The 15,559-nt window shown below is 38.4% G+C and overlaps 1 protein-coding gene across 3 annotated transcripts in view; it reads right to left on the bottom strand.

The window, feature by feature from the left end:
• Positions 1 to 15,559, bottom strand: part of LOC122075758 (lysine--tRNA ligase, chloroplastic/mitochondrial) — a 37,643-nt gene that overhangs the window by 8,882 nt on the left and 13,202 nt on the right. The window contains exons 5-11 of one of the 3 annotated variants that reach the window (XM_042640909.1): positions 14,539 to 14,647; positions 12,815 to 12,872; positions 10,717 to 10,785; positions 3,561 to 3,668; positions 1,866 to 1,958; positions 1,609 to 1,713; positions 583 to 789 (exon numbers count right to left, since the gene is read on the bottom strand). In XM_042640909.1, coding sequence (XP_042496843.1) covers positions 583 to 789; positions 1,609 to 1,713; positions 1,866 to 1,958; positions 3,561 to 3,668; positions 10,717 to 10,785; positions 12,815 to 12,872; positions 14,539 to 14,647 — 749 coding nt within the window. The remainder of the gene's footprint in view (positions 1 to 582; positions 790 to 1,608; positions 1,714 to 1,865; positions 1,959 to 3,560; positions 3,669 to 10,716; positions 10,786 to 12,814; positions 12,873 to 14,538; positions 14,648 to 15,559) is intronic. The other 2 variants (XM_042640910.1, XM_042640911.1) reach the window with 2 other exon arrangements.

Genomic DNA, 15,559 nt, shown 5'->3' with positions numbered 1-15,559 from the left:
TTCAAATTTTGAATGAGATTGACGAGGGAAACAATTTCCTGTAAATAGAGATGAACAAAATTATCACTGTTGCTGAAACGGAGCCGGAGGACTAGAAAGGAGAAATGGGCCGTAAGCCTAAAGGCGGTTCTAAATTCTAATGTACCAAATGCAGAGAAGGGTCAGACTACAGTCCCAAGGCCAAGAGGGGTTATAATTTCCAATGGAAGAAGTAGGGATTCCCAATAGAAAAGAACATTTAAGATGGGCAAGGAAGTTGTAGATGATACTACCCAGTAAATGAATGAGGTCACTGGTGGTAACTTGACAAAAATGGCAGGTGTAGGTGAAAAGAGCAAGAATATAGGTGAGTTTAGTGGCAAATAATTTAGGATTATGGTTGAATTCTGACGGTGCCATAACAAAAAACATAGTAATTGCAGAATAATTACGATTCATATCAATGTGAAAAAGAGAAACCTCCCAGTGCACAAAAAAGTGGACCAATTTGAAACAGAATCAGTAACGAAACAAAAGTCCAAAAAAAAAAAATCCCAATTATGGTATTAAAGCGAAAATTGAAAAAACATGTAGATGAACCACCTCATTAAGGACATGGCCCACAGATGGGCATGCTTCGATGGAAGATTTCTCTTTGCTATCATGGCCAACTCCGAGAGCCTTCAAAGCAACTTCTTTAGCAATTTCAATATCCCCCCTCATGTCATTAAAATCAATTCCAGTAGCTTCTTTGACAAGATTATGCATGGTTTCCCTCCTCCATGGTCTTTGCAGACATATTTCCATCCCCTGAAATTTAAAGCAAGTACAACAACCACAACTCCTCATACACTTACTTTCACAACATTGAAGAAATGATAAGAAATATATTTATTGATTTTCTACGTGAATTGAAACACTAAATTAGACAAAGGGGGAAAAGGAAATCAGCTGATGGCTAGACAGCAAAAAATGCAGTGCTTATGCTAACTAGTTATCTTCTTTCAACCAGATAGATGCAGAAAACATAGAACAGATTCTGAAGTTCCAAGCCTATTAAAAAAATGAATAAAGAAAAAGATTTTGTCCCAAGCATATCTTTATTGGGAATAATCCCACATAGGCAAACTTTGGGACCACGGATGCTTTCACATACCAGTTGGGCCTCTCCACCTAACAGCTTAAGAATTTGGGTTGGATAATTCAACATGGTGTTAAGAGCCATCAAGACCCACTATGTTAATGATACATGTGTACAGCCACCCAAAGGTGGGGCCACACATGCTACGTGTACTGGCACACAAAAGAGGGGCAGCAGCTTGGATGCCCTTCATATACCAGTTGGCCCTCTCCACCGAACAGCTTGAGCTTTTTAGTAGGAAATTTTATCAATCTTCAGCACGAAATAGGATAAAATCGCATCAAAATTCAGTGAACAATGGTGCACAATAAAGAAAAACTGTCACTAGCACCAAATACTTATTTTTTTTTGGTGAAACAGCACCAAATACTTGAGTGGAAAGAAAATGGACTTCTAATAAATGATGAATAATATATGGTGACCACAAGAATGTGATCAAGTAAGGACACAGAATTGAATAATGGGAGCAAAATATTTAACAATTTTACCTGATAATCAATGGTAAGATTCCCATGAACTGCAAGAGCACATTGAACAATGATTTCTTCAGCCATGTCCATCATCCTTTGATAGTCGGAATATGCTTCATACATCTAACATCATAGTCAGACTAAATACCAGTCAATGTATTTTTTTTTTTTTCTACAGAAATCCAAAATTATTCGCTACCATCAGCGTTTTGTACAAAGGAAAACTAAATAAATGCATAGTTGAAATAATTGAAGGAAAAAGAATGAGATGTTACCTCAATAGTGGTAAATTCAGGGTTATGGCGGGTTGAAATTCCTTCATTTCTGAATATACGACCGATCTCATAAACTTTTTCAAAACCCCCTACCTATAATTTCCAGACAGAGATCAGATATTGATACTAAATGCTTATGAACTAGATGAGGGAATGAATATTTGCAAAATAAAACTGACATTTTCTGCACACTTCATACTACCAAACGATCTCCTAAGTCAACTTATGGGGGATAATATCCCTATACAAACCTTGACTTGTAACTTATCATAAACCCCTTGACTGAAGGATGACCAATACAGACCCACTTACCATAAATCAACTTCTAAAACAGCAGAGCATAGTTGTCAAGGCGTTGCCTAGGCATCCAGGTGCCCTTTGACCAAGGGGACGTCTAGGCGCCATGTTGGTGTCACCTACATGTCCAGGCACCCTCCAATGCCTTGGGTTACCCAAATGCCATGACAGCTATGATGTGCAGGATCAAATAGAACGATATACTGACCTGTTCAGTTGATAAGAGCTAACTGCGGGAATAGAGATCAGGATTCCACCTGATTACTTCTGGAATCCACCAGAATATCTACTAAATCCACAGCAGGGAAGACACTCTGAATCCACTGAACAACTCGAGAAATCTACCAAATAAAGCCTGAAAATCAGATACAAAAACTGATAGCTTCTACTTCATCAATCAAAAACCATGGACTAAGATCTTATCACAACCTATACAGGGCAGCCCAAGTCCAATTATGATCAAATAACGAAAACAAGACTAACAGAAATAAAAAAAGGAAACTCCAAATACCCAGCCTAGAAAGAGAGGATCCTTGACAGCCTAGGACTCTAATAAAGGAAATTAAAACAAGGCCGGCTACTTACAAGAGGTGTCCCAGCTTGACTAAACAAGAGAATAGTAAATAAAAAAGAAACAAAGAGTCTTAATCAGAACCCACGATCAGACTGAAGATAAGGTTCCTAGAATTTAGAACTCTAGAACCGCAAAGTGTCTTAGAGATAAGATTCCTGATTTCCAGGAATTCTAGAAACCGCAAGCCTATAAACACCATCAATTCATCAAACCGGGTCCCAGAAGTCCTATTTTAAGTAATCTAAAGATCTCCACATGCAAGGGATGGTTTGGGTATAAAACTGGTACAATGATGAACCAGGACAAACTGCAGATGACCCCTTTCTTCCTTCTCTTGCCGGCTGCAATCTGCATCAGATTCCTTTGAGGTAACCAACTCAGTAGTTCTATTAAAAGTTAAAAGAAAGCATAAAGAGGACTTTACACAATAACCAGTGATGAAATTAAGATATCTATTCTAATATAAGAGTAAGCTGAAGGTCTGTAGATAGTCAGTTCCTATTTCAGTAAATAGTTATTTTAGAACTACTTTGATACCTAACAAAGGATATCATTTGACTTCAATTCAGGACTGTGCTACAGCAGTCAAGTGACCAGGTAAATGAAACTTAGCCTGTTCCCTAAATTTCTTCTGTTCAATGATGCCAGTTTATTCCAGTTTCATGTGCAGTTAAAAGTTGCAGAGTTATTAGCTGCCATAAGACACAATCCTGACCAACAATTTGTATTGATCAATTAATTATCTCAACGCTAGCGAACTAAATATTATATTGAGTGAGAACTTCAACATATATAAATTTGGAAGGCTAAATGTGAAGCGTCACCAGCATTTTCTTTAGATGGAGCTCAGTTGCAATTCTCAAATAAAGATCCCTTCCAAGTGAATTATGGTACGTAACAAATGGCCTAGCTTCTGCACCACCAGCTGCTCCCTAGTTGATAAAACCAGTTAAAAACAGAGATGAGATGAAGTCTTAGATAATGTGTAACAACAATTACAAAATAGCTTCTACTCCGAAAATCTTCACATTAGCTAACTGAGCCACAAAATACATAACAAGATTTACAAGTTCTTTCTACTGAATTTTCAAAATTAGATCATACATCTTATCAAAAAGGGGGTAAAAAAGATTGAGTTGTACATTAGGTTTTTTCTTTCTTTTGGGGAGGGGGAGGGGGAGGGAGGGGAGGGGGGAGGGGGGGAGCACAATTTGTAGTTGGCTGCAAAATTTGGGAGTCATAGTTTACTTGTCGGATAAGTTTTTCATAAGAAATTTGGCCAAACTCATCAAATCTAAAGAAACAAAATAGGGTGAACGGAATGTTAATACCCAACAAAAGCCTAAGGAATATCAGTAGAGAATCACTCTGACAGTATAACAGTCAGAAAACAAGGGAAAAAAAAAACTCCACAAAACACAATTCAAGGACAGAACTGTTTACATCAATTGACCCCATATGCAGATTCAGAACTAAACCCCAAAACAAACTAAAAAATCCTAATACAACTCAAAACGTACGTCAAAATGTTTTAAATTTATGCATGTACAAGTCTTTAGGGGGAACAAATATGCAGAGAGGAGAGAGAGAATGAGATTTTAACAAGGAAAAGGAGAAGGCAAGGCAGCAGGCCCAAGAAGTAAAGAGGATAAAGTCAAACAGCCAAAACCTGCAGCACCCTACATAAACCAACTTCCCTCCCACTTCACCCCCTCCCTTAAAAAAATAAAAATAAATAAAAATAAAATAAAAAGAAGAAGAAGAAAACACAGCACCTAACAAGAATCCACTCCTCCTACCACGTATCTTGAATCCCCTCCCCTTTTCAAATAGATAAGGATAGGGAGAAATATTAAAAGCAGCCCAATCAGATTTTGTCTTGTGTTTAGATGATAACAAACATGAGTATGTAGTTAAGATGCAAAAACAACTCAGCCTTAAATTAATTGGGTTCGGCTACGTGGATTCGATCAAAGACCGCAAAATTAAAATACAAGTAAAAGGGAAGGGACACAACACAACAAATAATCTCACCTAAATGGGGTTGGCGACATGGATTCTTGCACTCCAATCAGATTTATTTGAGGTTATACTTGGGACAAGACCTGAACTATGCATGTCTCTCCTCACTACTTCTCCTATGGTAATTTTGGGTCTGCCCCTAGCTCTTTTAGATACTTCAATCTGAATCAGATCACTCCTCCTAACTGGTGCATCCTTAGGCTTTCGTTGGACATGGCCATACCACCTCAAACGGCTTTCATGGAGCTTGTCATGAATCAAGGCAACTCCCAAATCAGCTCTAATATGATCATTCCTAACTTTATCCTTCCTAGTTTTGCCGCACATCTATCTCAGCATCCTCATCTCTACTACACATAGCTTATCTATATGACACTTCTTAACTACCTAGCATTCCGCCCTGAACATCATAGTCGGTGTACTAATTGACCTCTAGAACTTTCCTTCAAGCTTCAAAGGAATATATCGGTCACAACACTCTGGACGCGCCTCTCCACTTCCATCCCACTTTAATTCTTAGTGGAACATCATCCTCTATATCACCTTCTTTATTTATGGTTGATCCCAGATACCTAAAATGATCACTTTGTGATACCTCTCTCTCCTCAATCTTCACCATATCATTACCCATCATAGTGTGACTAAAGTTACATATCATATACTCCGTCTCCTTTCTACTTATCCTAAACCTCTTGATTCCAAGGTTGTTCTCCATAGCTCTAACTCAGTGTTAATCCCAGCTTTTGTCTAATCTACTAACACAATATTATCAACAAAGAACATACACCACGGGACCACGTCTTGAATGTCCATCGTTAAATCATCCATGATAAGAGTAAACAATTAAGGGCTTAAAGCAGATACTTGATGTAGCCCAATTGTAACTGGGAAATCCCTTCCTTGCCCTCCTATAGTTCTCGCTAGTCGCCACATCCTCATACATATCTTTAATTATATTAACATATTTACTCGATACCTCCTCTCCTTTAGTACATGCCAGATTTGTTCTCTAGAGATTATGTCATAGGATTTTTTAGGTCAATAAAGATCATATGGAGATCCTTCTTTAGGCTCTAAATCTTTCCATGAGCCTCTTGACTAAGTAAATAGCTTCTATAGTGGATCTACCAGGCATAAAACCAAATTGGTTCTCCGAGTTAGTAGTTTTTCATTTTAGGTGGGCTTCAATAATCTTATCCCACAATTTCATAGTATGACTCATTAGTTTATGCCTTCATAGTTATTGCAGCCCTAAATATCACCTTTATTTTTGTAGATCGGGACTACGGTGTTTCTCCTCCAACCATCTGGCATTTTCTTTGTATTAAAAAATCTTGTTAAAAAAGACTGGTTAACCAAGATACTCCACATAATCATAAAATCTTCCACACCTCTATTGGGACTTCATCAGGACATGGTATCTTGCCTACTTTCATCTTTCTCAAGGTTTAAGCCATGCCTTAAAATCTTCCACACCTCTATTGGGACTTCATCAGGACCTGGTATCTTGCCTACTTTCATCTTTCTCAAGGCTTAAGCCATGCCAACCTCTTGCATATATCTATAGCATGTAGTGTCTTAATAGGTAATGCATTCTTTTGGCCACTCGTACTCGAAGTGTCTCCATTTAGTAGATCAACGTACTTTTCCCATCTCTTCATGATGTCCTCATCCCTTACTATGACTCTACCATCCTCACTTTTAATACATATCACATGGTCAAAATCTCCACTGCTCCTTTCTCTCATTTTAGCTATCTTATAGATAGGTTTTTCCCCTTAGTGTTCAAATTATTATATAGATCCTCATATTTCTTCACCCTTGCTATCCCCACAATCTTCTTAGCTTCGTTTTTAGCAACATTATACTTCTTTTATCTTGTCTCTTAGTCATTTGTCATGTCTTGAAACTAGCTTTCTTAGTTTTAATGGCTTTCTGGACCTCGTCACCCCATCACCAAGTCTACTTAAGGGCCTGACAAGTACCCGACGCTACCCCTAGAACTTCTTTAGCATCCTACTTAATATATGTCATCTCATTCCACATCATATTGATGTCTCCCTCAGAGTCTCACTTTCCTTGTTTGACCACTTTATCAACAAATATATCTAGGGAATCTCCTTTTAATCTCCACCACTTTGCCTTAGGGCAAATATGTTCCCTTATCCTACATTTTTTGCGTACTAAGGCATATATCCAGGATTACCAGTCTATGTTGAGTGGTTAGGCTCTCTCTAGGTATAATATAACAATCCTTGCACAAAACTTTGTCAGCCCTTCTGGTTAGGAAGAAATCTGTTTGGCTGGTTTGGTGCCCTCTTTTGTAGGTAACTAGATGTTCATCTCTTTTCAAAGAAAGTGTTCACAATGGGAAGATCACAGGCTACCGGAAAGTCTAAAATTGAGGTCCCCTTCTCATTCCTCTCCCCGACTTTATAGCCTCTATAAACACCTTCATAGCCTCTAAAGTCACTCTGAACATTATCATTTAGGTCACCTTCTATAATGATCAGTTCCCCTTGACTAAACAACAACAAACAACAAAGCCTTCTCCCAACTTAATCGGATCGGCTACATGGATCCAAGCAAGGACAAAGAAGAGAAAGGGTAAAAGTGAAAGGAAGCAAAAGACAAAAACAGACAAAAACAATAACGAAGTAGAACACAGCTAGATGGGTCCGCCAATGGATTTTAGCCCTCCAATCCACTCTATTCGAGGCCATACTTGAGACAATGCCTAAACTGAGCATATCTTTCCTCATAACTTCCCCTATGGTCATTTTTTGCCTGCCCCTAACTCTCTTAGATCCCTTTATCTAGGTCAGATCACTCCTTACTGGGGCATCCGCAAGCCTTCGTTGAACATGGTCATACCACCTCAAATGACTTTCTTGAAGCTTATCATGGATTGGGAGACTCCTAAATCCACTTTAATACGATCATTCCTTTATCCTTGTTTTTTCGCTCGTCCATTTTAACATTCTCATCTCTGCTACACTTAGCTTGTCTACATGCCACTTCTTAACTGCCTAACATTTCGCCCTATACATCATAGTTAGGCATATGATTGTCCCATAGAATTTTCCTTCAAGCTTTACAAGGACACATTGATCGCACAAGACTCCTGTCGCACCTCTCCACTTTGTCCACCCAACTTTAATTCTATGTGACACATCATCATCAATTTCGCCTTCTTTACTAATGATTGATCCCAAATATCTAAAATAGTCACTTTGGGATATCTCTTTCTCCTCAATAGTCACCATATCGTTATCCATCACAGTAAACTAAAGTTACTGGATTAAAGTATTAGTATCGATCATCGTATCAGTCGGCTAAATTTAAGATACGTATAGGAGGGTATCGTATCATATCAAAGATACACTAAGATATGCTAAAGATCAAGGATAAAAGTAATAGTATCGGTCGGCTAAATTAAAGATACGTATTTGAAGGTATCGTATCATATCGAAGATACTTTAAACCTCACATATTTCGTCTTTGTTTTACTTGTCATAAAGCCTCTTAACTAAACCCTTGCAATAAATCATCCATGTGGTTAAGATGAACCTTGGAATATTCTAAATGCTTTATAATATGAATATCGCAAACTAGGTTATGTGCAACTATGTAATATGTGTTAATTATATTAAAAGCACTAACATGTTTGTTAAATGATGTCAAAGTATCATCCTAGAAGCCAAGAGTCGAAGCTCATTAAGCATCTCACAAGTGAAGAGTCTAACCAAGCAAGCAAATAACAAATTCAAGCAAGTTGGACCCTTGATTAACACCATGAAGCATCACCGAGTCATGAACAAGTCAAGGGTTCGAAGATAAAAAAACTTGGAAGCAAGCATGAAAATCAAGACAAGCTTCATCATCCATAGGATTAGTTCCAAATTGTAATATGTTTTCTGTATCCTATGTAATAGTTGAGCCATGCCCAAATACCTAAGGAGAGCGTTTAAAAGTCAAACATATAACTTAGAAGGTCATCGACCAAGTCAAATGCGACTTTACAACAGTAGGCAGTAGACCAGGTGTCAGAGGAGGTCAACCGAAAAAATGGCCAAAATCTACTTGTGCCGCTTTCTGCAACGCGATCAACCGGCTGTTAGAGGTGGTCGTGATGCTGATTATTACCATATGCTAACAGGGGGAGTGTCCTTATCGTGAGAAGTCTTAGCGATAGAGTTAACTTACTCTATTGTTTTATTTCCTTTCATAGTTAGATTAGGTAAGTTGTTTAGTCTTCATTCTATCGCCTTTTTGTAATACTAGAATTTATATATATATATAGAGAGAGAGAGAGAGAGAGAGAGAGAGAGACAATGGGAGGGGACTGCAAACTATTGGCTGTTATTCTTGACAAACCCTATGCTTCTTCTCCCTCAATCTCTCTCTTTTCTCCTCTCTTCCACTTGCAGGTACTGGTTCCAGGTAATGGGTTTGTCACAATTCTCTTTGTAGAGAATTGTGTTGTAGGAGATGGAGTTATCCACAACATGAGAGGTTGATTGCCACCTTGAAGGCAATTGTGAGAGGTGTGATTGCCACCTTGAAGGATAATTGTGAGAAGTGCAATTGCAACCTTGAAGGGTAATTGTGTAAAGGTTTTGACTGTCACTTAGGAAGACAATACTGAGTTAGTAAAAATCCACGAGGGAGGAGCTCTTGGTGGTAGACGTAGGCAAGAAGCTGAACCACCTCAAAATCTTTCTCTCCCCTCTCTCTCTCTCTCTCTCTCTCTCACGGTCTCACCTTGGTGCAAATGAGTTTCATTAGTTATTATCCTTAAGCAATTTAACACCCCCTTGGAAAGGATAGAAGAAGAGTAATCAATTAACAAGTAATGGAAAACTAGGAATTAAAATAACTAAAGGATCTGAGCTCAATTAGAAATAAAGGGTAGAGGTAATTATTGAAAAGGGATGATATGGTGACCTAGAAGACAATGTCACCAGATTCTTCTTCAACCTTAGGTTCACGATAGATAGCAAAAGGGTAGCAAGACTCCTTGTGGTCGATCCAACTAGGCAACTACTCAACCACGACTCCAAATCACAGGAAAGATTAAGGGTAGGTATGACATATGAAATTCCTTTCTCTATCAAAACCACACCAAAAACAAACCAAAGGCTCAAGAACTAAAGCAGAAAATTTTCTGCAAGTAAGGTTCAGACTTTAGTGTAACCAGAGGAACCAGCAACAATCTCTGATCTCAGTGTCAAGTATTATTTCTGATGGTTCAGGTTGTCCTCAGAAGTAGAAGCAAATCCCCATATATCAGCCCAAAAATTGAAGGAAACAAGGAGTTCCAGCGATCTGCTTCCCAACCAACAAGTACCCTAGCAACAGGAAACAAGGATAAATGGGAGAAGGACCAAGAGGGGAAGAAAGAAGGAATTGTACCAAAGGAAGGGGGAAAAGAAAAAGAAGAGCACCACAGCCAACCGGCTGCCTCAGGCCATGCAGACTACAACCCAAAACAAAAACTCAATATTTCATTCCATTCTCAATCTATTTCATTGGGTTACATCAAATATATAAAGGAAGAACAGTACTCCTAACTCTATCCTAAAATAGAAACTGTAGTAAACAAGGTAACTACCTCAAACAAAGAAACCAATCTCCTACATAATCCTACTTCCTATAAAAATAAAGATCACAAGATAACCCCAAATAAATCCCTAAATATCATACTGGACCCATAAACCAATTTGGACCAGGCTCATCCCGGTCTAAACTTACAAATGGGTTCAGGCCGATCCACGGAAGGGCTGCTGCATCAAAAATGGATTGGAAGGTATTGGATAACAAATAATGCAGAAACTAAATAAATGTTTCTTTCCAGGATACCAAAAAATTAGCATTGCATTGAACGGAAGGTACTACACAATCAATCAAATATGAAAAGGAAATACTAGAACTTATATATTGAGGACACTCACAAACCTGTAGAACTGGAGTTTCAACTTCAATAAAACCCAATGATTCCACTGTTTTGCGTATCTCTGAAACAATCTAAGAATGCAGCAAAATTATCATAACATCCTATAAGCATTACAGAAAAAATTGTTTCACAATAGAAAATCGGTTAAAAGGTAATATTGCTTCTCATGGTTTGTACTTCTACTCCAGAGGGTGTATCCGACCAGGTAAAATGAACAGGCAAATGGAATAAGAGATACCACTATGTGCTTGGTCATTTTACCTTGTCAAATACACATGGATATTACTTGGTACACTCAGTGAGGCAGCGACATACATGACTACTTTGTATTTGAGGTTTTTTTTTTTTGGGGGGGTGGGGTGGGTGGTTTAGATAATAAATGAACTTTTATTGCTAGAAAGAGGATCGAAATACAACAAGAAGACAAGCAACAGAAATACAAGAAGACTCGGGCCTTAGCCAAAGACAATGAAACACAGTAGAGGGGCTAGCCAGGGGATAGGGGCCCAAGTACAAAACATGTCCGTCCAACCCTCCCCTGTTGAAACCATCCACCAGAACATTGGCTAATCTCAGTCTCCAAAACAAGGCAAACCTCCCTTGAGCCACAAGGAATATGGCTCTCTTGATCAAGTGCGCATATCTCCAAAGAATTTGCCTTGCAGCCAACCAACTGCCAACCCTGAATCTCCTTCAACTATCATATCCAACTACTCATTAACCAAGGAAATCTCAAGACCTTCAATAATTTCCTTGAGTTTCGCTGTTAGTCAGATATGCCAATGGAACCCCAAAAAACCAGAAAATTTCCCTCATGATCCCAATAGACTCCTCCAAAACCCATTATGTCCGGATTACAAAATCAACTACCCATCGACATTTAAATTGATAATGCTAGGGGGAGGGGAACCCAATCATCAGGAACCTCCATGGAGACCATCCTCAAAGAAGCGACTGAATTGCAATGTCTAAGGAAGTAATATAGTGAAATTCCACTAAGAGCAGCCAACATAGATGCCCATCTAGAATGTCCTCAACATCACAATTTCAACCAGCTTTGTCACATCACAACCAATCCCTTAAATACTCCAGTTTGTAGAGAGAAAAACATAGAGCCACATAAGCTTTCCTCTCCTCCAAAGGGAAGCTGATTGCCAAAACCTCATGAAGTCAAGAATCGTCCGACTGGGAGTAAGTTCCGAGCAAACGAAGAAGTTATTTGCACGCAAATATTCAAAGGGAACGGACAGTAGATGAAAAGGTGACCTACCGATTCCCCACTTATATTTGATAAGTGGGAAATGATTACATGAAAATCATCATTTGGAAGTTTAAATTCTGCAGCATTACAATTTGGCTATAGGAATGGCGGTGGGGCAGGTTCGGTAGGGGCACAGCCGTATAACAAATAACATACCCAGCCCACAAAAAAAGCATGGTGCTCCCTAATTTTACAAGGAAATTGGGGTGGATACCCCTGGGCTAAGATGGGGAAGAGGGGGCTCCCTAGGTTATTCAAATAGCATGCAAACTCTAACCCGAATATGGCCACATCATACCTGCCATTAATGAGGGGGCCAAGTGGGTGCCTGCTATCACCCCTCCCCTTGCCAGCCTCATTTGGATATTTTCTAGGAACTTCCCAATGGATCAATTTTAAGGCAGCCCCATCATTTGGGACAACATATAAAACTTAATTGACACAATGGTATTTCTTCCCATCACTGAGACTGTCCTAGATAAAATATCATCAATGTCTTCAAACACAACACTACTGATAATGGGAGAAAGGGTGAGATAGCACAAAGGTTAAGAGCTGCAAAAGTAATCCTGGATCAAGGTAAGCATGCACCCAATCCTTTCCTCCCTCCACCCCCCTCCCACAAAAAAAGAGAGCCTTTAACTGAAGCAATTATGGTTCATAATTGTTTTAAGAATATTCACATTTACATTCTTAGATCTATGTCATCTAAGAGAAACTCAGAAATGTGCAAAGATGAAGCCATTGAAGGCACATTTGCAATTTGTATATACTATATTACTAATTGAGCTTGTTTTCATGGATCAGTAAATCATTAAACATTTGAGGACAAGACCCACCTTAGCTCTCATGCGGAACACATCAGCTACCTCAGGATTTGCAATCATATCTACATACCTAAACATAAAAACGCTAGTATAGATCAGGTTAAAGAGGAAGAATAAGTCAATCCCTACAACCACCATATTTCCAGGAAAACCATGCTACAAATCTACCTCATGAAATTTAAAATGAATTCCATGAGGATGCTGACATTAGAAAAGCTAATCTAGTAGTGCTTCTCTTTCAAGTAGACATAGTTATTTATTTTAAATAAATAAATAAAAAAAGACAGGATAATAGATCCAAAAGTGAGAGAGAGAGAAGACCAAAAATATATTCAAAAGGCAAAAGAACACTAAGGGCCCGTTTGATAACGTTTCAAGAAACGCGTTTCTGCCGTTTCTGTATCCAGAAACAGCAGAAACGGAGTAAAAAGCGTTTGATAAAACTGTTTCGCTTCACCTATTTTCAGAAATAGAAATAGAAATTTTTACTTATTTATGGTTCAAGAAACGACCTAGGCGAAATAAGTTCAACTTGTTTCGCCGTTTCTGGAAACGACTTGTGGCCATTCTTTCATTGGTTACTATCGACTTCTAAAAACATGACTTATCAAACACCTTCAATTCCGTTTCTGTTTCTAGAAACGAAAATTTATGTTTCTGCCGTTTCTTGAAACAGAAACGGCAGAAACGTTATCAAACGGGCCCTAAATGTTTTCGACATCTAGTCTTGCAACTTGAGTAAATTGCTTTGCTCTTTCTTACTTATTTTCATACAAAACATGTTTATTCACTAACTGAGAGTCTCTCAAATGGTAAGGCTTCCTCCATCACCACAAGCAAGGAAAGGCTTCAACTCTGGATGGCCACGCTTGGCAAAATTCTACATTAACTCACCAATTAAAGAATCGTATTTATTTTTTGGGATAATTGGGTCATAAAATGACTTCGTGCCTAATGTGATAGTGAAATAGGGTTCCTAGACTGCAGAATCTCAATTCTCTACTGCAAGATGATGTAAACAACCAGGCAATATTAACAATTTCTTGATTTCCAATTGGTGCTTCTAGCTGTTACTCCAAAGGCCACAGAATTTTGGGGAGCTTATCAGATATCTCACCACCAAGCTAGTACACATTACCCAACATTTATTTCAGAAAAGGCTGAAGGATCATCTATTATATTTCTTTTAATTCTGTTATTTGCTGGTAATCAACAATGTACATTTATTCCAAAAATCAAAATATTTTTAATGATTAAACCTTCCAGCTTAGCACACTTTTAATGCAAACTTGTAGCAAAGACACATTTTCTACTGCAAGGAAGGTATAATATACCGTCTTTATCATAATTTACAGCATACAGTTTTAATTGACCTAATAATTTGCATTAATGATCATACAACCTATATTGTTCTACCATGTGTATCTAGATATGTCAATCCATTATGAGGCATCATGATAGGCTCTCACTCTAACCTTGCACAGTTTCTCTAAATGTCCAGATACATTTTGTAAATTCTAAGAAAGTATGGCCCTTTATCGTGAATGACACTTCCACATATCCAATGACAAGGGTTCAGGAGAACAGTCCAATTAAAAAATGAGTTTAAAACATTAAATGTAAAATGGATGTAGAAAACAAAATCCTGAGTCCACAAGGTGAAGTAGACCTAAGAAGGATGAAACCTTAATCACCCTGTAGGTCATCATATCACAGCCCAAGAACACTGAACTTACCGTTGACGATAACGTGTATCCACATCAGTGAGACCATGATATTTATCTGGCAATGGGAGCAGAGATTTTGTAAGAATTGCAAACGAACTGACATGAACAGAAAGCTCCCCTGATGACAGAAAATTCATAAATAATTAATCCAAAAGCAGTGCAGCAAAAAGTATGATCCAATGAAGCTCAAGGTCACAGGCTCATAGCATTTGAATACAAATTACTGTGGAAAAAAATAACAAGAAAAGAAGCTGAACCTGAAACTTTCAGAGGCTTATCGGAAGACATGAAATAGAGAATAAAAATTTGGAATTCACTTACTTAGTAATTAGAGAAAAAAAAAAAGTGGGGGGGGGGGGGGGGGGGGGGGGTGACCCGGTGCACAAGGCTCCCACACCTGCGAGGTCCGGGGGGGCGAGAACTACGCAGCCTTACCCCGAGAATGTCAAGAGGCTGTTTCGACCGCTTGACCACCAGGTTGCAACATTCGCACTTTTACTGTTGGACCAAGCGTGCCCCTTTCACTTAGTACTTAGACATTTCAAAAACCAAATCATCTACAAATGGGAGTTTGGACAGTATGCTTGTGTGGACCAAGCAAAAACTATTGATATCAATCTTCTTTGAAATCTATCAATCTTCTTTGAAATCTTAAACCAAGCAAAAATAACTAAAAAATCATGTTCGTAAGCAATAAGCACCCACTTAATAATCAGCTAATTCAAAGACCAAATTATCCACAAGCTAGGTTTTGGGACATCTCTATGTAGATAAAGAAATACAAATTTAGTACATTTCTCTTCATTTAAACCTTAAAACAAGGTAAAGTACCTTAAACATTATACTGCATAATACACTTGTAAGCCAGGCTAGGCTGGGCTGGGCTGGGCTGGGCCAAGGTCATGTGAGACGTCAAGCCATGCAGGCTCAGACCAGCCCTAAGTTATAATAGAATAAATGATACCATAGTTTAGAGTTAAGTTTCCTTAGTGACCCATTAAGATAAGGCTTTTTTTTTTTTTTTTTTTTT

The sequence above is a fragment of the Macadamia integrifolia genome, chromosome 4 (assembly GCF_013358625.1).
Source record: "Macadamia integrifolia cultivar HAES 741 chromosome 4, SCU_Mint_v3, whole genome shotgun sequence".
Lineage (NCBI taxonomy): Eukaryota > Viridiplantae > Streptophyta > Magnoliopsida > Proteales > Proteaceae > Macadamia > Macadamia integrifolia.
The sequence above is the reverse complement of the archived record's forward strand: the minus strand, read 5'-3'. Positions and strand labels throughout refer to the sequence as shown.